General features: G+C 41.2%; 2 protein-coding genes across 5 annotated transcripts in view; one reads left to right on the forward strand and one right to left on the reverse strand.

Moving 5' to 3' along the window:
* Positions 1–15: 15 nt before the first annotated feature.
* Positions 16–19,910, reverse strand: snx18a (sorting nexin 18a). Of its 4 annotated transcripts, none has more exons than XM_088290885.1 (3): positions 18,173–19,910; positions 5,622–5,723; positions 16–4,189 (listed from the first exon to the last, which is right to left on the reverse strand). In XM_088290885.1, the coding sequence occupies exons 1-3, from the start codon at positions 19,593–19,595 to the stop codon at positions 4,014–4,016; spliced, it is 1,701 nt and encodes a 566-aa protein (XP_088147011.1). In that variant the 5' UTR covers positions 19,596–19,910; the 3' UTR covers positions 16–4,013. The 4 variants fall into 4 exon arrangements, 3 of the variants coding, with proteins under 3 accessions (XP_088147011.1, XP_088147033.1, XP_088147024.1); XM_088290907.1 differs by lacking the exon at positions 16–4,189 and adding an exon at positions 5,198–5,516; XR_015842532.1 differs by lacking the exons at positions 16–4,189; positions 5,622–5,723 and adding exons at positions 9,565–11,794; positions 11,828–12,148.
* Positions 19,911–22,171: 2,261 nt separating this feature from the next.
* Positions 22,172–22,761, forward strand: part of LOC148343877 (ADP-ribosylation factor-like protein 15) — an 89,118-nt gene continuing 88,528 nt past the window's right edge. The window contains exon 1 of the mRNA XM_088290927.1: positions 22,172–22,596. Within this exon, the coding sequence (XP_088147053.1) occupies positions 22,585–22,596 (12 nt within the window). The 5' untranslated portion in view covers positions 22,172–22,584. The remainder of the gene's footprint in view (positions 22,597–22,761) is intronic.

Genomic DNA, 22,761 nt, shown 5'->3' on the forward strand with positions numbered 1-22,761 from the left:
GATTCTGTCCGCCTCAGATGAAAGATGTGAAATCATGGTAAAAAAAAATTGTCGTATATCTCACAACAAGATGGGTCTAAAAGTAAAGTTTAGCTGACTAACGAGAAATGTCTATCGTCGCTCTGCACTCCTGCCGACCAACAACATAAAAAAAGGCTTTACTCCTTTACACCACCTGTTATAACACTACGACGAAGGCAGTGCTACAAGAATGAGATCATGTTTGCTGCCTTTTGGCATCTTGGGGACACTCATGAGGACAAAAATCCAACATCCACTGTGATGAGTCCTCCCTGCTGCTGTTTAATGGTTGCGCCTGTTCAGACCACCAGAGGGCGCTGTTGATACTACTAAACGTTACATGTTGTCACTGACTGTAATGATGAAAAACCAAGACTGTCGGACCACTTAACACTGGCAATGAGAAACTTGAATTTCTGACATTGATCCAGGTGCTGTCTAAGCATTTCATGACACGATTTTTAAATGTAATATTCTACTGATCATATTTTTGCTAACCTCAGGTGTCCATCTATTTTATTTTTCTGTGTTGCAAGTGGGCTGCTCTGAAATGTTGATAGGACTGATCACTGATGGGGGGAAAAAAAAGATGTTTGCTTAATACACACATATTTTACTGCATTATGGTATTACTACTAGCATGTGTGAGCAACCAATGCAATTTTTAACGTTAACACACTGTGTAATGCTCTCTTTCTGGTTCACATTTGTTGTCATTAAGAGTCAATTTAAGCGGGAAAATGGACTGAAATGTATCTTAGTATTTATGACATGGGATGCTTTAAAGTAAAAAAACTGCTGCCAATGGAAGGTACTGAATAATCACAGGCAACTTTTATTTTGTACTGGACTGATTTAGAATCCTTTACCCACTGTATAATATTCTCATCTCTAAATTATGTAACTTACATATATGTCCCATGCCATATTTTATTTATACCACTTTTTTTTTTTTTATTAAACCACTTTAAATTATAGTATTGTCTCCTCAACAGGCTTCTGTATGGCTCCTTTAAATCTTCTTTGGTAGATTTTAGGATCAATCTCATACAAGGACCACTTGATACACTGCTGGGGATCTCAACCCTTTGTCCAGAAATTATATATTACAACAAAAGGTTAGAAACATATTCTTTCTTATTACTATTATTTGGCTCACTTTACTCCCCCAACTATTCTTACCAAAGACAATTTAATGATGCCCCCTTTCCACTGCATGGCACATGTTCAGCACGCCCCAGTTTTACTCGCTAATGCTAATGTTAGCTTAGCCTGAGGTGTTTAAGCGCCGTATTCAGTTTTGTTGGTCACAGTCTAAACTTTGCTCCACTGGTTGGTTTTCTTGCTGCCCACTGTTTCTTCTTGTGTCCTTTATAAAGATGATTTGCTGTCTTTAGTCCTCAAGACAAGCCGAGAATAAAACAAACAACCTCATTCGTCTCCATTTTTGTTTTCTGAGGAGCGGCGAAATGGCCAGTCATCAAGGTAAGATTTTGTACGTCTGTGTAACTTCACCTGTGTCGATGTATGACCGCTCTCCTGGAAAAAAATTTCAACGGCATCATCAATTAGTCAACTTTGACTATGCTTGAATCAAATTCTAGTTCACAACAAAAAATCATTTGTCGTTAAACACCTTCCCTTTCCACTCGTTTGACGTGAAAAGCTGAGGAAAGGAGAGCTGCCAACACGTCGGTTTTTAAAAGTCTGACTTTTTGACCTTTTGTTTTCATGACAATGACAATTCTCCAGCACTGTCGGGTCCATTGTGTGCTTTATTACTTACCCTACATGAGAAGGCCACAATCTAGCATTCAAAACAGCTCTCTCAGTGTGGAACAGTTCTGTTGTTAGTGTGGGAAAGCCTCTTGTACGATATGTCGAAGTGATGACTGTAATTTAAGGGTTGATAATTGCGGGTGCGCACCGAGACAACACAACGCAGAATGCTTTTGGATCCCTTGCTTTAATGAGGTTTCACACTGATGCTTTATTGAACTTCTCCAACCTCCGCGCTCGCTCCATTTCACTTCCTAAGAGGCCCCTCTCTCTCACCGCCCTTTTAAATACACCATTAGAACCCGTTGAGTTTGTTCCTAAGAGCCAATCAAGGCATGTAAAATACTGCGGAGGCGTACAGAATGTAACACGTCGGTGCCGAGGGCAGCGTGCGCCTGGAGCGAGCACTGTAAATGTAGAACAAAAAGACACCGATTCAGCGCAAAGTGGCTTCGTTCAGATTAGCTCTACTGGATAGTTCATCACTGCTACAAATCAACAGAAAATTATTCAACACAGATGCCCTATGTGCAAGTTGGCATCAATGCAGCTTGCCCTCCCCAAACTCTATAGGAAGCAGTACCAGACTGCAGTTTCTCATAGATTTTTGGGATCAACTGTACCGCTGATAGAGGTGATGATAACCATGGAACTGGAAAATGAATTTAGCACAACATAGGAATAAGGTCTGCCCACTCATTAAGGCTGAAGCTACCGAACATTATGAGATTTGTTGAGATTTGGTTCAAATAATGGAGTAATCGCACACAAATTACAATTTTTTTTTCTTCTGGCTTGAAGGACAATTCAAAATATAGAAACTGGTCATTTTCTCCTATTAAAGTGCCTTTGAAATGTAATCTGATGGTTCTTGCCAGCCTGATATGAGGCACGCTTGCATAGCTGCTAGCTAAATGCTGCTAGCCATTAGCGCTGGAGCAGCCATGATGCGCTGGCAACAGTCGCCGTAAAAAACATTGTCAGCGTTATTTATTTTTTTGCGTCCTTAATTAGTAATTTAACTGGATTTCAGGGCAACGTTGTTTTGTTGCTGTTGGTGGCAACAGTTTTTGACGGCAATATATATATATATATATATTTTTTTTTTTATTGCAAACTGCAGGTAATACAACAATTTGTGAAATGTAGAAAACAGTATACAAAGTCGAACAATTAGTCAAGATAATAGTTAAAAATAGAGTGGAAATGAATAAAAATAAAAATTAAATAAATATACGGACAGAAAAAAGTTAGGGAACAACATGCTAGGGGCAAAAAACAAACAACAAAATTATAAACCTTTTCAAATTATTCCAAATTTCTATTGTTTGACGCAATATAAACGTTCCGACTACAGTCGGGATGAAGACACGCCGCCGGAAACAACATCAAAGTAAAAGAGTTTTAAAGCATTAATGTCCAGATATTATTTGGTAAGGTTTATGTGGTAGTTCTCACCACGTGGGCATTGTATTACTGTGATGCATAGCAGGGGATATTGTTGCTACGGTTGGCTTTTTCTTCCTGACAATGTACCCGAGGCAGAAATATAATGCGAGCATTTTTTTTTTTTTTAAGCGAGCTACTCAAATTACTGTGGAACTTGTTTTTTCCATAATAATCTCCACAAATTGATTTAACAACTGAATGCTATCTTAAATAGCATGTAGCTTAAAGTAGGCACGCTGCAACCTCAATCTTTAACCACTCCCCACAGATGTGATGTCCTTGTCACCGGAGATATTCATGAGGTGAGTAGTTTTACTCTATTTTAGTTTAGTCAACAGGTTATTTTGCCTTTAAAGTTAATGCTCATGTTATCTTGGTGATAGATTTTGTCTAAAACTAAAGAATTCACTTGACATTATTTTCTATGGGAAAAAACGCTTTTGAAATTGAAATTAGTCTCCAATGTATTTCTCTTTAGCCTCATTACATCAAGAAGAAATGTCTACCAACGCACTGTTTATTATATAAACCATAACATAACTCCGAGCAAGCTTCAAGGCCTTTTTCCCCCCTGGTTGTTCCTCCTCGTTTATTTTAATTAGTGTGTTAAATGAAGCTTTGTGATGGAGGCTAGCCTGGGAGAATGTACTGTGGTCCACAAAGACCCAAAATAAAAGAAAGAAAGCAAACATGAACATGTTGTATGTCGTGTATATCTTGGAGATTAGCCAGAGAGGTGGAGGCCTATTTTGGTGGGGGGTCAGTCATCGTTTTGTCCAACGACATGAATGAGGCCCCCACCAGCAAGCAAGAGAGAGAGCTTCCTGTATGAGGGCTGTAAAAACAAAAGCAGCACTGCAAGAGTGCACAGTGCTCCAACATTCCAGAAGCTGCTGCCAGGTACAGGACAGAACAGGACAACCGGCCCATGATGCAGCGCCTGTAATCCAAAACAAAAACAACACACAGGAATCCAAACAAAAGCAAAATTGTCTTCTTCAACAATAGCTTTTGCCGTTGATATTAACCATTTGTATCCCTATAAATTACAGCGTTGCCTTGAGAAGCGAGAGAGCAGAATTATAATGTTTGATTTTTTGCAATTGTGCAATCGTGACATGCAAGAATACATTAAATTAGTAGATATATTTCCCCCCAAAAAGAAGCTTGGCCTCTATTGTGAGGCTAATGCTAACATGGGCAATGATTAACATCTATGCAGCTGAGTTATCATCCTTTAAACAACAAACAACAAAATAATTTATTTATTATATAAATATAAATAAAATATCAAATAAAACAATAATTAGAAAAAAATCTATATAATTTTTACATTTGTTTTAATTCATTTTTATTCATGGTTAGAGCAGGTGTTGGCAAACTACGGCCCGGGGGCCACATGTGGCCCGTTAAACGTTTTGATCCGGCCCGCCGAACTTGAAAAAAATTAAATAAATAAACCTTGTTAATGTTTTATTTTCTAAATACTGTGGTTTTTCGAGACAAATATATTGTTGGAATCCTTTTGTTCACTTTCATTTAAAATGGAATGTTTTTTTTTGTTTTTTTTCTTTGATGAGATGAGGTTTCCAAGACACTCCATCCATCTGCTCCTGGTCTGGCCCCTTTGTCAAATTTTAGATCCCATTGTGGCCCGCCAATCAAAAAGTTTGCCCACCCCTGGGTTAGAGCGACTAATAGTGCCTTACTGATGAGCTGAGTTGACACATTTTAATAAAGCGTTCGGATTAGCAATAGATTTGTGTGCATTTATGTTCTATATATATATATATATATATATATATATATATATATATATATATTTATATATAATCAGAATCAGAAATCCCTTTATTGTCATTGTACTCAAGTGTGCAACGAGATTAGAGGTAGAGAAATATATATATATATATATATATATATAATTTATTTATTTATATAGGAGTGGTAAGTAGCGTAGTTCACGGTAGCTTTTGTGCATGCATGTGCTCACATTTATCAGTTTCCCATCTCTATGTACGATGCAGTAGTTTAAAAATGTTTCCGCTTTTTCTGGTTCATCACGTCACAAGTCCTACATTAATGCTTCAGCAGACATTCTGGGCGAAAGCAGCAGAGTTTTCAGATCAGGGTGTTGTCATTGCATCATGTGGTTGTGCTGAGGTTGGTGAATGAGCTCATGTGAGTGTGCTGAGCAGGCCTACGTGTTTGTCTAATCACACTTCCTGCTTGTGAGGCCGCAGAGGACGAGGATAAGGTCATTTACTCTTGGAAAGAAATACAGAAACGAAAGAAAGAAGAGGTTGTTTTCCAAATATTTAAATCAGCTTTAGAAGAGGATGTGAAAAGATGCCATTTTAAATCATTTTTACTTGCTTGTCGCATGTTGACAGCAACAATGATGATACTGGTCCTCTTCCAGCGCCATTGTCCCTGGCAACACCGTGGCCGATAACAAGCCGGTTGTCCTCTGGCTGTCAAACAACAGCAGATAAGCACAATGACCACTTTCACTCTTGCATGAGTGTGACTTGAAGGAATGGACAACAACTTGTGCATTTGGACACACCCAATTCGAAAGAGCAAGTAGTCTTTGCTTGTCTCACTGTGTTGCACCACAGTTACATTGAAATGGTAACTTTGTTAAGTTACTGATTATCTGATTTTAAAATCAAGTTAGTTTACAGGTGACTTGATGAATTCAAAAGATGCCGACAACCTCTGCTAGTATAAAGTTGATAACCGGTGTGTGTGCGTGCATATAACGCCACTTAGCTGCATTTCTATAAATAATCCAAACACGAAATGGGCCTGGTCACAAAAAAGAGAGCAACATTTTCCTAAGCTTGCTAAATACATTTTGGTGCTTTCCCACAATCGCACCTCCACTTGAAAAGTGGCACAGTCATCCCAAACAAACCATTTCCTTCCATAAGAGAAAGTATTCTCACTTCCGGTCTGAGGCGAGCAACATGACACGGAGGAATAAGCCAAATGAAATATTTTGCGGTGGCCCTCTGGGGAATTTCCTGGAGTCCCGGAGTGCAGACAGGAGTGGTGGACTTGAATCCACTGAGGGAAGTCAATAACGACATACGCGTGACAAGATAATTGGGCTGTGATTGAGTGAGGCGTAGAAAAGAAATTCAGAGGGATTTTGTTGCCGTTTGGGTTTTTCTTGGGGAAGCAGCTTAGGTGCAACAGAAAGTGATGTGGTGAACATTGATTCGCTACTATTCTGTTTCTCAGAGCCAGCCATTAAAACGACATCTACTGTATTTCTTTTATTGTCCACATGAGGACTGTGGGAGAGAGAACCTTTCCCAGCTGACGTTTTGGGCAAGAAGTAGGTTACACCCTGAACTGGTTGCCAGTTGCCTCAGGGTACTTTTGAGCCACCAAATTATTAATTATTATTATAGAAATTATTTTGCTGGTGCCTGATTTTTAGGAGATATAATGATGCAAACATTTGTTAAAGGAAATTTCAAAGCATTATATTGTGTTTATGTTATGCCAAATATCCATCACATTTCCCAGCACTTCATGAATGATGATGAATACTGCTCACTTTCTTAGTCTTCAGTCAATCCCTGAACCTCATGCTTTGGGGTGTTTTTGCAGGAAGTTGAGCCACGTTTCACAGGTGTGGCCAATTGGGAAAAACGAAAGGTCGTTGGCCAACTTGTTGCACTGACAATCCGGAAAAGTGAACACCGGATCTAAACCTTGGTTTAGACTAGTACTGTGTTTACCTGAGAAAGCGGGATACTTTTTCTCTCCTGATTTTCTCCACTCTGGACTATTTAGCGTTTTCAATGAACCAAGCATTTATGTTTTTGAAAGTGAAGCCTGGTGTCATGCGTGCCGCCATCTTGGAAATGAGTTGACCCAAATGTTGCACTGATGAATACGGCATGGTGAGTGAAAATGAACTCAAGTCAACAGCACATTTTTATCACAGATCGGTTTATGTGACTCTGTCTTTTTGACGCAGATTTTTGTCTTTAGTATTTAACTAGCACATCCGTTTTGGGAGATATATTCGAGCTTGTGCAAAATAGTTCTTACATGCATTGTAATTTATAGCAATGACTTTTCAGAAAAACAAATTCCACCTGTTGCTGAGTATAACCCTTAATCCAGAAATATTACTGAATATTTTATTATGAGGGCTGTCAAAATTAAAGCATTAACTCAGGTGATTAATCCATTTTTTTAACTCAGTTAAATATTTTAACTCAATTAACTCAGTTTGATTTACTTAAAAAATCATTTGCATACTTTGCAAATATTGTGCCACATTAGCTGTCTTTAGCACATCTCAGAACAAAACATCGTGTTTAAATTACCACTGGACCTTGCAAACCAATACTGCTAGAGTTTGGCGCTTGTGGGCAGTTTTGAGAAATGTTTCTAAAATAAATGTCTGCAAAGATGTCTCCATTTTGATCGTATTCAAGAATCCAAGAAAGTTATTAGAACAGTCTTTGAATTAAATATACTTAATATTTGGTGATTTTGCATCAATTCAAAGATATTCGTCAAGTAAATATCTGTTAGAAGCGTCGCAAAAAATAGTAGTTGAAGAATGTGATTAATCATGATTAATCATGGATTTTTTTGTGATTAATTATTAAAAAAAAATAACTTGACAGCACTAATATATTATTGTTTTTATTATGATGGAAACCTGATGGACTCGAGAAAAATTGAGACAAGTGAGAACAAATGTCCCAGCATGCATTGTGTTACTCAAGCAAACGTCTCCAAGCCCTGCGGGAGTTGCAGAAGCCTCAAAACAAGAACACCCATTTCCTACGGTGTTGGCAGCACACGGAGGAGAAACAAGAGGCCTCGGGCCAGCATGTGTGCAACTTGTTCATGTGAAAAGACAAAAAAAATGATAGGAAAGGGAAGTCAAGATTTGCTAGTTGGCACCTGACAGGATATGCTAGGAATTAAAAAGTAGATTAAATTTTCAAAAATCCACCTCAAAGAAATGGGTCAGCACAAAATTGAAAAAAAAAAAAAAATTGCCACATGAGCTGGCGTATAAACAGAATACTATCATCAGCATTTTCTCGTGGTACAGAGGAGCCTTGAGAGAATGATTCAATTTACTATTTTTTGTTGCGTGACCAAACTCGATAACAAGTGAGCTGTGAGGATCGGACTTGCAAGTCCGAGGGGACTTTGACTTCAATTTCAGTCCACAAAAGAGGGCCTCATAATGCCAAAATGGTCGTGCCCTGACTGATGAAAACGGAAGGATTAATTTGCTTCATTTTTATTCCACAAAAGCAATATTAATCTATGTTAGATACTGTACGTACTGAACAGTCATATATTCTGTCTGCGAAGAACGACAAATATTAGTGCCGTACTAAGGAGTTGAGGCACCTCAGTGGACAGGAGATTGTATCAGTCTGTCTGTTTGCCTTATATCGCCCCCAAGTGGCAAAGGCAAGTGCAACAGAAAGCGGCTATTCAGTTGAGACACTGTGACAAAAACTGTTTCATGTTATTTAATCCCATCATTGCTGTTTGTTTTCATGAAGTCTAAAGTGCTAGTTTCTCATTTAAAAACACATTGCACATTTTTTGTTGGCTTTTTCGGAGCGGCTGGAACCGATTCGAGGCATTTCCATTCATTTCAATGGTGAAAGATGACTTGAGTGTGGATGAGGAATGAATTCAAATTTGCATCTCAAGGCACCACAGTATATTTTAAACAACAATAATAATCATGAGCAATTAACGATAGTGTGATTCTTGTTATACTGCGGAATTCCGGCGACAATGACAGTATATTGGCAACGATAATAATCATCAATAAGCTCTGTTTCACATCGTAGCTTGAGTATTCTTTTATGGCATTGGCACCGACAGCTGAATAGAAAAAAAAATCTTTCCCAGCTGTCGGTGACATCTTCCTGTCCACCACATGCCGTCTGGCCGCCCCCACTCCCACTTAACGCAACCCACATGTCCCACCAGCACATCTGAGGACCGGGCAGGAGAACACTGACGCGGCACCGAGGCAAGCGTCCCACCCCTGCAGCGCTTTTGCTGTCTCTGCCGCTATTTCACGAGTCTGTAAGCTAGGGGTGGGCAAACGTTTGTGCTCAAGAGGCATCTTTGAGTTTTAACACCGACAAATGTGCCTGGTTATTAGTAAACGTGGCTAAAATGTGCTTGCCGGATAGTTCATTTTAATGATGAAAAAAAATCTGGATCATTTTTAGTATTTAATTTAGAATTACATAGCTTTGCCTCTCAGTCCGCTAGCGTAATGCTAACATGAAATGGAAACACCATGAAAGTGCTAACAAATCAAAAAATATCTATGTGGCAGTATTTAAACACTATCAACAACTGTTATTTGAACACCGCAACTAATATTGCATTTTACTCAGTACTTTTTCACTGACTTTTTATAGGATTATTTTTACCAGTGTCATATTTGGGCAATTTTTGGCAACTTGAACCACCTTTGCTTCCCTCATTGCATAAACATTAATGTCCAACTCTAAATTTGTCCTCAGGTAAGAAAATTTTAGAAAATGGAAGGCTGTATGGCTTGCTAGTTCACTTTAATATAGTAGAAAAAAACTGAGTGATTTTATTTATTCGTTCAGGAGGGATTTATTTCTCAACTTCAATTGCGATGCAAACCACCATTGTCTGTGTTGGAACAGTCGAACAAAAGTCTCCACGTTCAAAAAGCATTTGTAGGACCTTTTCATTTTCCTTCAAACATGATGCATCTCAATGAATTAGAATATGGTAGGAAATGTTTTTCTGCAATTCAATTCAATAAAGTCATCCATACTATAGATTTATTAAACATTCCAGTCTATTCTATAATGCCAAAAATTGCAATTATTTATTTATTTTTTTAATTGATGGTGAATTTGAAGTTTTTGGTAACGGTAAGCTATACACATCAAAATTATACTTGGACTTGTTGCCAGCCAATCGCAGAGCACACAAAGACCAACAACCATCCGCGCTCACACTCATACCTCGGGGCAATTTAGAGTGTCCAATCAACCTGCCATGCATGTTTTTGGAATGTGGGAGGAAACCCACGCAGGCACAGGGAGAACATCTATACGCCACACAGGAAGGCCAGAGCCAGGATCGTGCAAACCAGTTGGTTGGAACTCGCATTACTAAAAACATTTTTTTTTAAATCCATTATCTACTAATTTAGTGAGATACACCTGCAAATGAAACGTACTGATATCCATTCAAACACGGCTGTGGTGTTTTCAGCGAAATACTTTAGTAAAAACAAATACAATTTCAACATGTACAGTATATAAAGCTTGAGTGACAAAAGGAGAAGGCACAGCGAGAGGACGTGTAAACACTTTTGTCTGGGTTAGCTGCAGTAGTCTGTTACAAAATTAAGGCTGGGGAAAAAAATGTCAAATTTAATCATCACTTCATGTGTGCCAGACTGATGCTGTTTACGGAAACAGAAGGCCTAAAAGTTGCATTACATCAGGGGTGTCCAAACTTTTTCCTCCGAGGCCGCATGAGATAAATCGAGGCTGTAAGCCCACTTTGATATTTAACAACAATGATTTGTTAAACATGCCAAAGACATCAAAAAGCAATCTAATGTTTTATATATTTTAAAGTGGTGCCTTGATATGATTTATGATTTGTTCCATGACCACGCTCGAGGCTCAAAACACTTTCAACATTGTAATGAATGTATTATCAAATATTTTATGCGTTAAAGCCTCCCAACAAAAACATTTTTTTGATAAGGAAAATAGCACTCGATAAAATTGTCATTTATTAAAACGTAAAGCACTAAAGAATTTGTGCAATATGATTAATTCATGACAGCTCCTTCTTGTGCGCACAACTTAGACACCGAGGGGCAGTGTGATCAGATACAAACAAAGAAGACTGTCACAGCTACGGTGCGTGACTCAGTAAGCTGCAGAATTTTTTCGTTTGTTTTAGAGGATAAATAATATGTTTGAGTGTTGTTATATTGTCTGTTGAATTTTTTTTTCAGATATTGGTTGCTTAAAGTGTTGTATTACCGCCACAATGGTGCGATTCATAGCCCATCTATGGCATTTTGCGTTTTTTTTGTTAGCATGAGGCTAAATAGACTTTATTTAGGCAAAGCAATGTGGTTGTTTTAAATAGACAGTTTAGTTTGACAGAAAAGCTCAACTGGGAGAATGGTTCGCCATCTGCCCAATTTTTTATTTATTTTTTCTTATCTCAAGGCACCACTGTAGAAAAACTGCTTTGTTACATTGTTCTGTTTAGGTGATAAGCAGTCAAATATTTTGGGATTTTTCAGGCTTTTGGGGTGGCCTATGACTAGATCTCGTCACATGCACTGCGCAGTTTTTTTTTTATAAATGTTAGTTTTAGAATGTGCCGCAAAAAAAATGGACGACAGGAATCAAATGTCCTCATGGACCGTACTTTGGACACCCCTGCATTCACTAAACATATTGGTCCTCCCAGCCTTGGACTTGGAACTCCTTGGAACTCCCTCCAAGAGGTAACCCTGTTTTTTTTTGTTTGTTTTTTTCAGGTAGCGCCACCCTGTTCTTCTTTTGTTTTGTTTTTTCAGTCCAAAAAATGTGCAGATGTGCACGGCGTTATGCGGCGTCATACATGTGCAACGCTTCCTCCAGCTTGGCGGTGATCTTGTGGAAGAAAGCCATCTGTTGTGTCAGGAAGTGCTGCATCTGGGCCCGGAAGTCGCGCACGCGAATCTGGTGGAAATGCTGGATCTCGGCCAGCGTGGCGCACGAGATGATGTTGCAGCGCTCCGTAATGCCGTCCGCCTGCGCCGTCTCCATCTTGCCCTCTTCTACGTGACGCTGGCTCTCCTTCACCTTGGTCAGGGCGCCTGCTCAACACACATCACATGGACATAGATGGCTATCGAGACTTTGCAAACTTTGTTACTGGACTACCTCCTACGGTGACGCACACAGAGCATTTATTTACTCAGCTGCAGACGCAGGAGAGACAACAATTGAGGGAGGTCTTTATTTATAAAATCCTCAACTAGAAATGGGGGAGGCCTTCACTTAGGGATGTTCGATGCCACTTCTTTGTAGACCGATACCAGTACGAGTATTTACTTCTTCTTTTGCACAAAAAAAGATTATTTACTCAACAGCACAGCAGCAGATGGGTGCTCGAAAATGGATGCGTGTGTGTGACCGACAAACAAATCTCAGAGATTGTTTACCTGCGTTGGTGGGTGCTGTTGTTTTGGTGAGCAACAGGCTTTAAATGGGATGAGCCGTTTGTTTTTTTTAAATGTCGTACTTGGCCTCTATTTGGTGGAGTTGGACAACTAATGAATGCTTTAATACTAGAGGCATAGTGAAAATTGGTATTCATAGTTGATGGAGGGTAAAACAGATTCGGAATTTTTAACCAAAGTTCCTTTTTTTTTTCTTTGTTGCTATAGTCCAAAGGTTAATGTGCGACTGCACGAGGAAGGGTTGTGAAAGCACTATTTAAGGAAATGTTCTCTGCCCGCCAAGGTCAGTGGCTATTTCAAGAGCAAAACATCAGTACCGCTTCAATTTGAATAATGATGTCATCCTACAGACAATTACAGTCCACATGCTGAATCATGACTAAGTCAAACACATAGAAATCTTTTTTCCACACTAGTGGGAAGATTTGCACGAATGACGAGTTCTTGCGGCGCGAGCAGATTAACACATGATGCTTTGCAACCTCGCATTTTCACAATGAAACCAAAGTGGCGCCACTTCCTTTAGAACACGCACACACAGATTACTGCGTGTGTAAACCATCCCGTTGGCCGAGTGAAGCACACGGGGAAATGTTCTGAACATTTTTCAATTTAAACTAAAAGTCAGTGAGTCGACGTCTATTCCAGTGAGGCACGTGAGCTAGAGGAAAAATAAACTACACACAATCAAAAGAATTATGTTTCGATGCAAATTAAAAAAAAAAAAATACTTTGACATGTTCACCATCGCGCAGACAGTCCGAATTTATAAAAATCTGGCAAGAATCCAGGTCACACCACCAAGTAGCTACCCTGCATGTGTTACGTGATTTGGAGCTAGACTTTTACATTTCCCGTCAGTCTGGGAAGCCATGATCGTGTGGAAATGTGACTGGATGAGTAAGTTTGGCAGTTGGCAACTGCACAGATTGCAAGTTGACAACAAATATAAAAGACGTAAATTCGTCAAAGTTGACTCGGCTATCATCACCTTAGCGCTGACTACAAAAAAAAAAAAAAAACTGAAGTCGTTCAGCGCGATTGATTTGGGGTCCGTGGTGGGCTAAAAGTCACACTAGACCAACTGCTGTGACGCTCTCTTACAGAACCTTCAAAGCATATAACGTGTGCTCTCAGCCTCGGCCACGCACTTAAACGAAACATTACTAATTTACGAAGCCATCATGCCAATGTCCGTCCAGTGTTTTCACACAGGACCTCGTACCAAGACAAAAATTGCTATTGATTCACCAACTCCCCCTTGGTTGAACCAATGCGCTGCTGACTGAAGTGAACCCTCCCATGCAACCATTTCAGATCTCCTTGGCTGTGGGTAGTTTTCCAGGGGCCGATTTTCTACTTGTCAGGCCCACCAAATGCCTCGGACGAGATCCCTCCCAGGGGGGGGCAGGCGCAGGTGGCACCAAGCCCTGCTGGGCCGATTTGATGTAATCCCTGCTTACGTAATATTCAGCTAGTGGAGAGTGCGACCTGAGCAACAATCCCTATCTCATTGCCAAGCTCATCCATTAGCGCACCGCGGCACGTTTGACGCCTGCTGACAAGTCTGTTTCTCACTTTGCTTATGACGGAAACGGGGGCTTGAGCTCGAGTTTAATAATTAAATGTAGGTGAAGACATTCCATCTGACCCCATCCAATGTTATTTTAGCCGGCCTGCTCTTATCACGTTTGAAGTTTGTTCATGTTCAATTTGTTATTATTTTTTTAGCTTAACTGCGAATAAGAACATCACCAAAGTCAACTTGCAATAGCGCTGCAGGCAGATTTGGAAGCAGAAGAACAAGGAAGGGACTTGTATGTATTCTTAATGTTATAAAGATACATAACAGTGTGCAGGATTCAAACTTGATCTGGATTGACACTGCAGGTACCCCATTTCCAATGTAATGGCTCGACATTGAATCTCCATTCCTCAAGTGAGGAGCGATTGTTTTTGGCTTATTGCATTTTTAGGCTTACCCTTTTAAACAAACGCTAAATTGCCTTAAAAAAAAAAACTAAACAAAAAATGACGACACTCAACAGCCTTCAAAAAGCTGAATAATGACGAATTATGAGCGTGAGCCACCCCATCGGGCTAATGGCTAATGAATCCCTGCAGAGACGGGGATCAATTGTGACTACGTTTAAATGCAGTCAATATTCGGGTTAAGGTCAAAATTTCGATTTCTGAAACATTCGGAATAACCCGTTAACATGTCAAAGAGCATTTGAATAACCCGATTCAAACGACCATGCACGGACGTCAAATAGACGTCATTTCCGCTTGTTACTTCTTACCATCAATAAAACTCGTTATGTCACAGAAATGAAAGAATAAACCCGAATAACAGCATATTGTGGTATTTGTGTGGCCTTTAAAAACAGAATGCTGCAAATATTTGGGTTTTGAAAGGGTTATTGATTGCATGTGAACGTAGACAGTGATGCAGGGCCTCCCGTTTTTTTTTTTTTTTTTCCCCCCCACTGAAATTGCCACACATTGCCTGGTGTTGCTTTCATTTCCGTTTCCGACTACGCGTGTGGTAAGAATGTCAACGTTGTTTCATGAGATAAATAAACCTGCAAGGACCACAGCCAGAAAGCTCATGTGGTCATAGAATAAATAGCGCTTCAAATGAATAAACATGCTGGAGTGGAAACACATCAGCTTATGACTGAGAAACCAGCAGACAAAGATTCAAAAAAGGCCTCTGGCTGTCACTTGTATGTCCTGCTGTTAGGTTTGTCGTGATGATGATGATGATGATGATATTAGAAATGTTGTCGCAGCAGTTAGCATGGACAACTGAGTTACCTGTGTAATGTCAGCTGCCTAGTGAGTGATGACGCTCAGAACTGCTCATTATGAAGTGAATGGGCCCAGTGACGAATCGGACAGTCAACAACGTTACTGTGGAATGTCGGCGGTTAATGCAATGCACGACCGTTTTTGGTAAAGCCCATTTGCAGTCTCATTTGTAAACGAGAGATTTCTACTTTGAGTGTTGCAAAATAATAATTCAAACGCTTCTCAAATTATTTGTTTCTTTGCCCACTTTTATGTTTGAGATCATCAAAAAAATGCCGTTTATGAGGAAAAAAAAAGCAACCTGGCGTGTATGTGAGTGTGTGCATGAGTGCGTGTGCGTGTGTGTGAAAAAGTACTTCTGACTTCCAGCAGATTGTCAGATGAGATTTACTGCCTAATCTTGATTTTCTACTCAAAACCTGTGCTAATTTTTGTCACGGGCCACATGGTGAAACCATCGCAATGTTTATTTGCCTCACCTTATAAATACATGTACACAAGAAATTTGTGAAGTCATTTTGAAATCAGCAGTCATTAAGTTCGTTACTGCAAAAAGGGGTTTGGTAACAAAAAATCTGCAATATCGAAAGATTTTTATTTACTATATATGACAATTAGACATCTTGGTTGATTTTAGCAAGACTCATCAAAGTTGATTCATAACATTTGCGTTCGTCGGCCACATAAAATACTGGATTTGGACGGATTAGACCCCCAGCCCCAAATTTGACACCTGCTGTTTACTCCCACTGACAAATATAAACGTCCATAGCAGTAAATGTGTTAAGAGTTGCAGTGATCACTCCAAAATGTTGTGCACGCCGTTCTTGTTCGACTATAGTTTCACATGATCCCTTCAATTGTTATATAGCAGTGATAATCTGGTTTCATATGGTAAAAAAAAAAACACTGACTAACTACCTCCATGCTTCCCTGCCTCCCCGAACTGCAGTTGGTTAATGTCCCTGATTTGCGGAAACACATACACGGTAATGAATTGACTGATTGCAAATTATTGATGCAAATGGATTGCAGTTTTTGGCAACAACCTGCTGAAAGGTGTTTTGCTCCTAATTCGTTTGCTGTCTATCGAAGGAGTATTTGACAATCGGCTATGGGAAGGTTGCGGCGTTATTCTGACCAGTCCAAAACGGCATCAAAACATCTGCAGGAGGTGAAGGTGTGCAAGCCAGAGCTAACCCAATTTAGGATTGTTAAACCTTGGCGAACGTCCTTGCGCTATATAATCCTCTTTACATGTTTGAGTCCCGCTATCCACAAACAAGATGCTATTCCAAGACCAGAATTGTTGCAGCTGTAGAAAGCTAAGATAGTATTGAACGTGGACGCCATCGGGATGAATTATTAATGTCTCATCCGGTTGTGGAATTTCTGTTCAGTGACGCACGGATGTAACATGGCATCGCAAGGATTAATTTACATTATCCTCTTATGTCGTCTTGGGCCTGTGATCGACACAATGGCTAAAAAACGTAACTATGCCGCAGCATAGTAACCAAAACAGTTGCCCGTGTACTTAAGGTGTTGTTGGTTTTGTTATTGTTTCTTTTAGAAGGAAGGCCTTTGTTTCCTCTCAGAAGGATGCAATTGTGGCTTTATTGCAAGAAGCGCCGCATGCTGTACATCCTCCTCAACCCTGTGTCGTTGCCAAACAACGTGGCCTCCCAGGATACGACCACATAGTGACAGCAATCGGCGGTTCGCTTCTTGTGGGCTGTTGACCTCGACCAACTTTCTGTGCGATGCGTGGAACGCATTAAGTTTGCATTCACGCGTGTCACTGGGAAACAACCTCCCAGTGCCTTGAGATACAAGTGACTTAACTAAGATAAACTTTGGCAAATAGTGAACAATTCTTCAAAATGAGGCTTCAAGAGGTTGAATGGCACTTCTAGCTCATATTAACTGTCAAATTGAACATCAAAGACAATTAGACCTGGTGCATTTCAAACAACCACATTGCTGCAGATTTCTAGGCCATTGCCTTCTGGCTGGCGTCCGCCACAACAGAATTGACCGGTAATCCATTTCCACTTTCCTGGACCTCCAACCCACCCGTGGGAGGTCGGGTGAGCAACGATGTGCTTTGCACCCAGCCCAGCAACGTTTTTTGGCACCTTTTTGGGTCGATTCTCAGTTTTGATAATCTGTGTGTTTAATTGAGACCCGAACTGCTATTAATCAAGATTTTATCCATCCATTATCTGTTCCGCTTTTCCTCAAAAGGGTCGCAAGGGTGCTGGAGCCTATCCCAGCTATCTTCGGGCAGTAGACGGTAGTGATGGGAAAATAAAGCTTCAAGATGTTTCATGAACCAGTTGTTGTATTTTTGACTCCTCTAGATGTTGGTTTAAATAAAGGACTTAAGAAATGACAAGTCAATGTCCTTTTAGCCTGATGTTGAACAGGGAGTGCCCGCTAGAGGAGTCAAAAAACACAACCACTGCTTCATGAAGCATCTTGTAGCTTCATTTTCTTATCATTAGTGGACGGGGTACACCCTGAACTGGTTGCCTGCCAATGGCAGATCATTGTTTTAATATCAATCAAAATATTTGTATTTTTCCATAACTGCACAGCCCTACTGCCTCTCACTTCAATACATTTGCCTCTCACTTAAATAAATTCTGACAATGACATCAAAGTGGCAGCATGGTGAATTAGTGGTTCGCACAGCCACCTCACAAAATGAAGCGGATGAGCGGTATAGAAAACGGATTGGCAGATGAATGTAAAAAAAAGCGGCCCCTGTATCCTTTGATTATGCTGCACACCGAACAAGTTTGGACACCCCAGTTGTAGAGCTAATGTGAAGTGTGTTACCTTTCTGGACATGGATGATGTCTGGGTAGTTGGCCAGGTGTCCTTGATAAAGAGCTAACAGGTCCATGATAGGTTCCAGGTCCTTGTTGGGCTGCTCTGCGAAGTAATCCCCGATGGATTCAAAGGCGTCGCCCGTGAAGGAGATGGCCTGGTTGAGTCCGGACGAATACACCTGCTGGTCCATCTCGAAAGCCTGGCCGAGGACCTTGAATGACACGCCCATCTTGTGGTACTCCTTCCGGAAGCCGCTTATCTGCTTGCGTGCAAATTCGCCGGCGGTGGCGTTCAGCTGCAGGGCGCTGTCGTCCATCCTCTTGGTGAAGGCCTTGAAGCCGTCGATCTTGCTCTCCACCTCCTGGAAGTCGAGCGGCGCGGCCGGCGTGCTGATGGTGAGGAAGAAGTTGGCGCCCACCATCTCGTCCTTCTCAGCCTTCCTCTTGCCCATCTTCCAGGCCTTCTCGTCCGTGCTGCAGGTGAGGAAGTGCTGGAAGACGTCACAGCGTGCCAGCACCGGGTGGCTGGTCATGTGGTTCATCCACCAGATGAGGCCCTTGCGTCTCTTGGTGATGAAGTCTTCCTCAAAGCGTCCCGTGGCTTGCTTCTCAGGGATGTGGGGCACCGAGATAACGGGGAACTTCTCCACCAGGCGTGCATACAGCCAGTCAAAGTGCTTGTAGCGCCGATTCACCTGCTCCTGGGTGTGCGTTGGCGTCAGCTTGTACGACATGTAGCTCTTCATCCCTTTGAACTTGGTCTGCTTGGTGGGGTCGTCAATGGTGCAGGTGAACGGGTACGGGTTCTCCTGCCACTCAGGACCGTGCTGCCCCATCACCACGCAGATCTTATCACCGTCCTTCACAAAACCGGCAGCCTCACCCAAGACAAAGGCCTCGCCTCCGGACTTGACGAAAGTGGAGAATCTGTTCAGGTTGCGGCTGACTGTCGCTGAGCTCTTGGGATGCTGTCCTCTCGCCATGGAGCACGTGGAGACCCTGTATGTGGACGCCCCGTTGCCGTCGAAGTCCCTGTACCGGCCTGCCGTGATGCCCGGCTCGTCCGCCACAGTGGAGTTGTCATCCCAGTCGTCATCCCAGTCATCGTCACTGCCCTGGCTGGGCTGTTGGTAGATTTGTTGCTGCGCAGGGGGCGGGAAGACATTATCCAAACTCGCCGTGGATGGTACGTTGGCATAGCGAGACTCGGGGAGCGGATCCTCGGGCGTGTTGTTGTTGTCCCCCCGTAGGATTTCCACGTAGGACGCGGGGAAGAGCCCCCTCTCGCCTTTACTATTCGTGCCCTCCAACCAGCCGTCGATGTCCTGCTCGCTGTACAAACTTACGATCTCGTTCTCGCGCACCGACACCTCGCCGGGGTTCTCCGAGTTAAAGTCATAAATGGCCCTGGCACGGAGGAGCGCCGCCATGCTCGGAATGAAGCAGGGTGGCGAGCAGCAGCGGGCGGCGGGCTTAGTTCCGAGCCGCTGGCCGGGGTCGAGGGGGCGGTTAGAGAGGAGCAGCGCGACGGGCAGTCCCAGCTAGCTCTCCCCCTCTCGGGCCGCCACTAACTACGTACAAGTCCGTATTCACGCCTCTTCTTAAAATTGCATGTACGCCCTCGCCCCCTTAAAGACTGCAAAATGGACGTTTTGGTCTCCCGCGGGTAAGCTGCTCCTCACCTCCGGAATGCCTTCGATCCTCTCCGGTCGGTGACTGCTGCCTGGTGCTGCTCAGCAACAGCAAGTCGAGCAGGATGGCTAATCGAAGGCGGAGCTGTGATTGCCCCCCCCCCCCAAGACAGCAACAATCAATCCACCCTTTATTTTAGTTTAGTTATTAATTGATGAACTAATCATTTTTTTCCGGTATATTTTTCCATTTATTAGTATACACACGCAGTGTTAGTGCTCATTTGAAAGACTCAGGACCACAACATTTTTTTAAACTCTCGAGTACATCGCTTATATAATATGTATAACGTTATAACCTTCAATATACCACTTCCTACGAAGGCGTTGAAAGGGCTCGAATTGTGGTTTTGCTCAGATAGACACTGCCATCTTGTGGTTTTCTGTCATTTTGCGTTTTGTAGTAGACAGGCAGGGGGCCAGATAAAACGCTGCCTATTGTACGACTTTATTACTACTGCATACTGTTTATGTACTTTTAAAGTAAGTTCAATGCAGATATATAAGTAATACCCTTAATAGTACGTACCAACTGCTATTGCTTAATAATACCACAACTAATTATTATTGACAGTATGTTCGCAAGTGTAGCTTTTTTGCTTCATGTTTTGGTTAGTTACATGACTTTTTTTTTTAACCAAACCTTATTATTAGTCATTATATACACTTGCTCAATTACACATTATAACTAAATGTATTTCTTTAGACCCTTGTGAGGATAAGTGGTTCAGATAACGGATGGATGGATTAAAATAAGGACGAAAAACATGCTAAGCAGCAGGAGAACGAATGATGGTTGTAAATGTACTGTGGGATGTTATAATGCAGTCTACGAATTAAGAACCTCAGCACATCATATAGTGACAAAGACGTTGTCCTCAAGGTGAAATTAGGTACTGCATTCAGTATGGATCTTGCAGAACACCAATACAATTCTCACAATACTTTTTATTATTTATTTATTTATTTGTTTGTTTGTTTATTTTTTTAACCTATTTATAACGAAAATCTCGTCTCATGTTTGTTTACTCTCACCTTGTGCTCGTTTTGTCGGTCTAATTTGGGCGGGAGAGGTTTTTGTGTCTAGTAGACACACGAGATATGAAAGTAACTGAATTTTTCTCTCTGAGGGTGGAAAAAAGTATACTTTGCTTGAACAAATTGTTATTATTGTACATTGCAATTTGTAGGTTGCATTTATCCATGCTTGAACACCATACAAGCTTCAATACCATGAGTCTTCAAACATTACACAAGTCGTATAAACACTGAAAGTATAAATTGTTTTTTAGTGTGTGCGCGTGTGTGCGCGCGCGCGTGTGTGTGTATGTATGTAAGTGAATTTGACATACACGCATAATTTGACAAGCTCATCTCTTTCCATTCTGTGCACATTCTTGCCAAGGCCTACATATTAACAAGGAACCAAACATGGACTTTAAACTGTCTCTCAAAGTACTTTCGGTGTCATCTTCCTTAACCGTAAGTGTTGCGTAATGTATAACACCAAAGTTCACAGCAGATCAGATGCCTTCGGATGTGCTTCAGTTCTTTGTATAGTCAACTCATATTCACAGTCCACTTAAATGTGTTTGCATGTATTACCTTGTGTGTAAACTAGATAATAAAATAATAATAAAAATAGTTACATTAATACTTTTTATATTTTTCTTCATATTATAATTCTATTTCATCTATTGTATTTAATACCACTTGTCAAATCTTTGTCATAATTTTATTAATATTATGATTATGTGAATGTAACACTAATAATTTTCAACAGTATCATTCAGGACATATATGAGTTAGAATTTGTATATGTCCTGTTATATGTCATTGATAGCTAAATTAGAAGAATGCCATATGCATTGTATTATTGTTGTTATTATTAGTGTTATTTTTATTCTTGTCTTTTAATATGTGTAATACATAATTATTTGTATTTTATTGTATGAAATACATAACTATAATTCCGAAATAAATCTAACTGTGATCGTGAAAGCACTATAGAAATAAAGTTGAGTTGACTTTCAGCGTATTCCCCTTATTTGTATGGATATGATATCTTTGTTATTTAGGACATGCTTTTGATAACAACTTACAATTCTTTACGTATATTTCATATATGAATTCATCGGTTGGTAAAATCCATCGAAAATTCCAACTAAATGGGAAACTAAAAACGAAAAAAGCAATCTGATTGGATTTCTTTCTCTTGATTTTCATCACTGGGCACTTTTCTTTCCCGAATCACAATACAGTCGCCATGTGTTTGGTCACGTGAGCACGCTACCCGCTTACGGCTACGTGCGTGACGTCACCGCGGAGGCTTCGTCGCTTTCTTCAACCAGGCGAGTCGGCAACCAACCAAAGCAACAGTCAAACTGTTCTGCTGTGTGTGTGGGAAACAAAAACAAAAACAAAACAAACAAAAAAAACCAGCGAGCTCGAGTGAGTCCTCCAGGCAAGAAAGACCCCTCGAACCGACCAGCTTCCCTCCGCTCTCGTCTACCCGGGACGTCGCTGCCTCGTTTCGGTGTGCTTTTCAGTCGGTGAAGAAGAAAAGCCGCGAGCGCTAGCCCCAGTCAAGGCTCTTTTTACACCCTACCGTGGCTCGTCGGAAGGCGGGGAATACAAAGCGACGTGTTGCCTGGCCGCCCCTTTTCTAACATTTTGGGCATTTTCCTCAAAGTCTGCTCGTGTTGTGGGGACTGCACAGCGGCTGTACATGGATTATCTGGTGAGTACATGTGTCAAAATGGAGTGGCGTTGCTGCTTTTCTGCCCGAGTATGATGACGCCTTTTGACGTTACTGTTGTTCGTTATGAGGGGGTCGCCCAGGTATGCTGGAACCACCGGCGTGGGGGGTGGATTGATCCTGATGCTAATGAGCTAACTCAAGCTG

Source organism: Idiotropiscis lumnitzeri, chromosome 1 (genome assembly GCF_059441095.1).
Source record: "Idiotropiscis lumnitzeri isolate Australia: NSW breed Sydney's pygmy pipehorse chromosome 1, RoL_Ilum_1.0, whole genome shotgun sequence".
NCBI classification, from domain to species: Eukaryota; Metazoa; Chordata; class Actinopteri; order Syngnathiformes; family Syngnathidae; genus Idiotropiscis; species Idiotropiscis lumnitzeri.

What these genes read in the sequence shown, in the direction of transcription:
- snx18a (XM_088290885.1), bottom strand. Translation starts at nt 19,595, where the DNA reads ATGGCGGCGCTCCTCCGTGCCAGGGCCATTTATGACTTTAACTCGGAG. An exon ending in CATCATCCATGTCCAGAAAG is followed by an intron (nt 5,724 to 18,172) that starts GTAACACACTTC and finishes GTTGTTTGACAG; the next exon opens with CCAGAGGACAACCGGCTTGT. An exon ending in TGTCAACATGCGACAAGCAA is followed by an intron (nt 4,190 to 5,621) that starts GTAAAAATGATT and finishes TTTGGATTACAG; the next exon opens with GCGCTGCATCATGGGCCGGT.